Below are 4,612 nucleotides of genomic sequence, written 5' to 3' on the forward strand. Positions count from 1 at the left end.
GAATCCCCCACATATTCTAAAATATGTTTGAAAACTGTGAGTTGTAATTTTTTACAATTCATCTGAAATTAAAATATATAAACGTAGTTCAAATAACATCCAGTTCAGCATTTTGTCAATATCCATGATATTTGTATTGTCCTTATCATTATTATTATTAATGCAATTCAATGATACGCATTAATCACGTCGTGCAAGCAAAACCGATACATAACCGCCTGATGTTTTTAGTAGCTGAAAGAAACAAAACTATCTTTAAAAAATTGTACCATATAATGTAATATTTTTAAAGACGTAAATATTAAATTGTAGTTCCTTTATGAAATAAATGATATTTCATAAGAGAAGCTTTATAATTAAATATTTATTTACGCTGCAGAAGGCATTCATCGTTAGAGGAAAGATTTTTCCAACAGTTACGTAAAGTGGCTTATTTGCGCGAGTCATCAATAGCATTAGGTTTCTAGCTTGCTTTGGTTCCAATTCGTACCAACGATATTCACATGCAGCTTTGTAGATCCCTTCGCACTATAATACGATATAATTGTATTAGATTTTGAGAAAACGTCTCGTACAAAAATTAATTTTAAGAAATTATGTATACACAATTCAACACTTCTAAAGCTTTTCAAATGATAGTATGTATCAAAATGCAGTATTTGCTAAAACAACTTACGTGCGTTATTAGATATTCTCCAACCACGCAATATAAGCACATGTGTGCAAAAATATTAGCGATAACTGTTAAAAGGCTTATTAGTCTTAGAAGCGATATATGACGTCCATCGGTAATAACCTAAATTATTAATTAATATAAGGAAGATACGTTAGAAAAATATAAACTATCATAAGTGGTGTATGTTGAATGCAATGTGGTTTTAGGCATTAATATTTACTTATTAGTATTTGTTTTATTTGTGCATATTTAGATATTATTTAGAAACGTCAGTACACAGGCCGTTTCGTCACGAAACTGAAACACGTATGCCAGTATTCGGATGGTCATTCTATCCAGTCAGAAATGACTCGTCGATCGATATCGAAACTGTCACATTTATATCGATTCGACATCGTTTCAACATCGATCGACGAGTCATTTCTCGCTGGGGGGTCATAACATATTTACACCACTGTGGTGAAGAATTTAATGTCTGTGAACAGGAGAGCATTCTATACTGTGTCAATATAGTGTTGGTAATGTTACTATGATTTCAAATCAATAAATCAAACAATTATTACAATCTACGCGGAATCAGAGAGTGCCTTGTACAACAAAGTGCTCATATCTTAGGAACAAAGCTAAATTGATCCATGGTACACATATATGAACTTTCTAATAATGACATATGAATTGAATATCGAAATGTTTTATGGACAAGTTTATGAATATTAGCGTGATTTCAGTTGTAACTCATTTCAATTTTTACACTTCCAAGAGTAGTTCTAATATATTGTACAATACTAACAGATTATTAAATAAAATTAGCAAAACTGATAAATAAAAGTTTCTATTGTGAGACTGCAAAATAAAATTAAGCTATTTGTTGACTCACGGTAACTAGTAAAAATCCATATAGACTAAATAATGTTCCAAAGTAGAGGAATAATCCAAAAAGCATCAAATTAAATGTACTTTCAATTATATTAACACATCTATAATAAACAAAATTTGTATTAAAACTTATTGTACAAAATGAAAATTTGTATTCTACTTTAAATATACATATATATACATAAATTTTTAATATAATAAGATTAGATGTTTCGGAAGTAGTAAAATTTTTCTATTTTTCTATTAGAAATATATGTAGAGAAACGTTCCTTATTATGAGATAGGCTCCTAATATAAGGTAGCGGAGTTTCTGCTAAATAAATAGGCATCGTCTATTGGCTCCACCATGAATTCATTGCCCTTGGAGTAAAATCTGTTTAGTGGAAAATCGATTGTTAGATCGTATAATCGTTGCGCAAAAAAAATTGAGACCGAATTTTGACGTTGAAAACCTACTATCTCGTAATAGACGACTTTTTTCTACATATATTTATTATGTTGCATGACTTCGTTTGATCTTTGCTATGATATAATTATCATTGTTATATAAAATGATAAATGTTCATCAAGATAGTGAATGCATATCATGTACGAAACCTGATAAGGCGTACATGATCCACTATAATGTCCGCTAAGACATGATCAAAATTTGGATTTTTTTCAGAGCCCGTCGCTAAGTGGCCCTTAAGATTCTCCAGCTGACCGCACACATGGAAAATCAGCAATCCAAACATACTGTCAATCGCGGTGTAACCCATAGCAGATACCATGAGAGTGACAGCTTGCGCGATGAAAGTAAGCTCGAAGTACGGACTCGTATCTGTGTCGTAGAAGTAATATGACTGCAGGGGCAACGGTTTGCCCGGATCCGTCACATTCGTCATGTATCTCATGCTGATCCCGAACCACGGAAGAATAAACAATAAAGTGAACGACGCGGACATTATGACGAATCCGCTGGTTATGATCATGCGAGGGATCCGCGCACATCTTATCATGACCTTCCGTTCTTCGTCAGATTTCAATCTCAGCCAATCTTTAGCGATCATGTACAGGATCGGTGCAAGGGCTTAAAAGATCAATTATAACGAGAGAAGTAAGCGATTAAATGTAACAAATATAACAACACAATAATTTTTCAACAATATATAAAAATTACTTGTCATTAAAATAGACACAATTTTTACAAAATTATTAAATAATTAGAAGACCTTGTCTCAAATGTATCTCTAGTGCATTGAGCTTATATGTATATTTAAAGTTGTAATTTTTATTAAAAATAATGCCATTAAACTGTGCAGTTTAAAATTACTTTCAAAACTTAAAAATAATTTCTATTGCGTAGAAGCTTCGCAAAAATTCGCACGTTAGACTTCTATTTATTATATAACAATTATGTGTAATTATGTTTTAATGTTATTTTTAAAGAACATTCACTCTTTCGTGCCAAATTTATTTATGATACAAGGGAGATTTATGTACCGGCTTTTTTGCTCCACATGATGATGAGCTTCATTATCATCGACACTAAAGGTAAAGTGAACTGTAAATTGTCCGTCATCGACATCAGATCGCCCCAAACTCTTATCAGAGAATGTATACAGGGAATTACGCAAACAAAGGTTAATATAATTATCAATAGAAACACTCGTATGTTAGCTATTACTTTTTCTCGCGCCGTTTCTTCCATTTTCGGCCACAGACCGATGAATTCCAAACTATAGCGATTTAATTCTATCGCCCATTCATAGTCTAATCACCAAAGTGTAAACTCATTAATTTCGGAATGATTTCTATGATTTCAATCACAATGTAATAGTACAGTGTAAAGCCAACGGCACACGATATTTTCTCTGCTGGATTGCTTGCGAGAGCCGATCAGGATGCAGAGTTTTAAATCACGTGATTTAAGGCTAAATCCTGATGGGCTCTCGAATTTCTTTCTCACAATTATACGCAAGACAAAACAATTAACTAGTAAAGCCATAAAGCAAATGTGTCCTGATGAGAATTGAAAGCAATAACGAACCTGCGTATCCCGAACGTTTAACAGTGTTCATGCCTAAGGTCGACGATGTACTGCTTGTCTCCATCAAAAAAATTTTTTCAACCTCACTACAACCATCGCACGTGACGTATTTACGTACTAAGCACAGGGTCTATAGAATAATCGATGCGTCATGAATATTGCATCTTCCGATAAGTGCGGAGACTATTTTGCATGATTAATGCACTACGGTACCGCCTCAGTGTTCGGTAAAAGAAAGCCCCGTGAAGACTTTGACTCGAAGCTTTTGCGTGCTTGGCGAAACGAAGAGAGAGAGAAAAAAAGAAATAATATCGGTTTCTGATGGATCGATGCATTATTGAAATATCCTTGTAGAAACTTTCTTTCATCGCGGCGCGGCGCAACAATTCTTGGGGAGAGTTAGTCGCAAGTATGGACAATACGCGCGAAGATATCTCGGTCTGTCTCTCCGCTAAGAAAATTAAAATGTATTGCAATTCTACTGAAAACAAAAATTTCATAATTTTCCATCGAAAACATCGAGAACCGAAAGTTCTGATTTAAAATCTTGAAGGCGATAGATTATTTATAAAACATGTAAGGTATGTAATTCTTGCTCTCATCTTACGAAATGTCACATTTATGGTAAACAATTATTTGTCCGTTTTTATCTGTTAAGAAATAATTATTTTATTTTTATTCCAATTTACTTTATATCCATTTACTCTGCGATCCGTTTTCAAGAAAATCTTTACTCGCAAACAACTTCGGTTATGCCGAAGTCGGGAGTTGAAGTCATCTTAATTAGTGGGTGTGTATCTAACCAGAAATTAAGTCGTAAAATCCACCGAACAATAACCCGCAGTTGCAACCGTGTCGAGACTTTAACGCAGATGAGTGAATTGCCAGAGGTCAATTGTTAAAATAACCCACCCGAATTTTGACTCGATAATAAATTGGAAAACAGATTAATTGTGTACAAAATTAAAAAATGCGCAGAAATAAAGTTGACGCGAGAATAAATGCACTCTGGGAAAAAAAAAGTCAGTTAC

The 4,612-nt window shown here is 33.5% G+C and overlaps 1 protein-coding gene across 3 annotated transcripts; it reads right to left on the minus strand.

The window, feature by feature from the left end:
• Positions 1-17: 17 nt before the first annotated feature.
• On the minus strand, positions 18-4,366 carry LOC105570803 (odorant receptor Or2-like). 3 transcript variants are annotated; one of them, XM_012028252.1, is made up of 7 exons: positions 3,582-4,366; positions 3,035-3,079; positions 2,150-2,621; positions 1,554-1,653; positions 677-796; positions 373-528; positions 18-234 (listed from the first exon to the last, which is right to left on the minus strand). In XM_012028252.1, exons 1-7 carry the CDS (start codon positions 3,643-3,645, stop codon positions 181-183), a joined length of 1,011 nt encoding a protein of 336 aa, XP_011883642.1. In that variant the 5' UTR covers positions 3,646-4,366; the 3' UTR covers positions 18-180. The 3 variants fall into 3 exon arrangements, with proteins under 3 accessions (XP_011883642.1, XP_011883641.1, XP_011883643.1); XM_012028251.1 differs by having other exon boundaries at positions 3,035-3,304; XM_012028253.1 differs by having other exon boundaries at positions 3,035-3,135; positions 3,582-3,632.
• Between the last annotated feature and the right edge of the window lie 246 nt (positions 4,367-4,612).

The sequence above is a fragment of the Vollenhovia emeryi genome, unplaced genomic scaffold (assembly GCF_000949405.1).
Source record: "Vollenhovia emeryi isolate VEMERY1.0 unplaced genomic scaffold, V.emery_V1.0 DF941796.1, whole genome shotgun sequence".
NCBI classification, from domain to species: Eukaryota; Metazoa; Arthropoda; class Insecta; order Hymenoptera; family Formicidae; genus Vollenhovia; species Vollenhovia emeryi.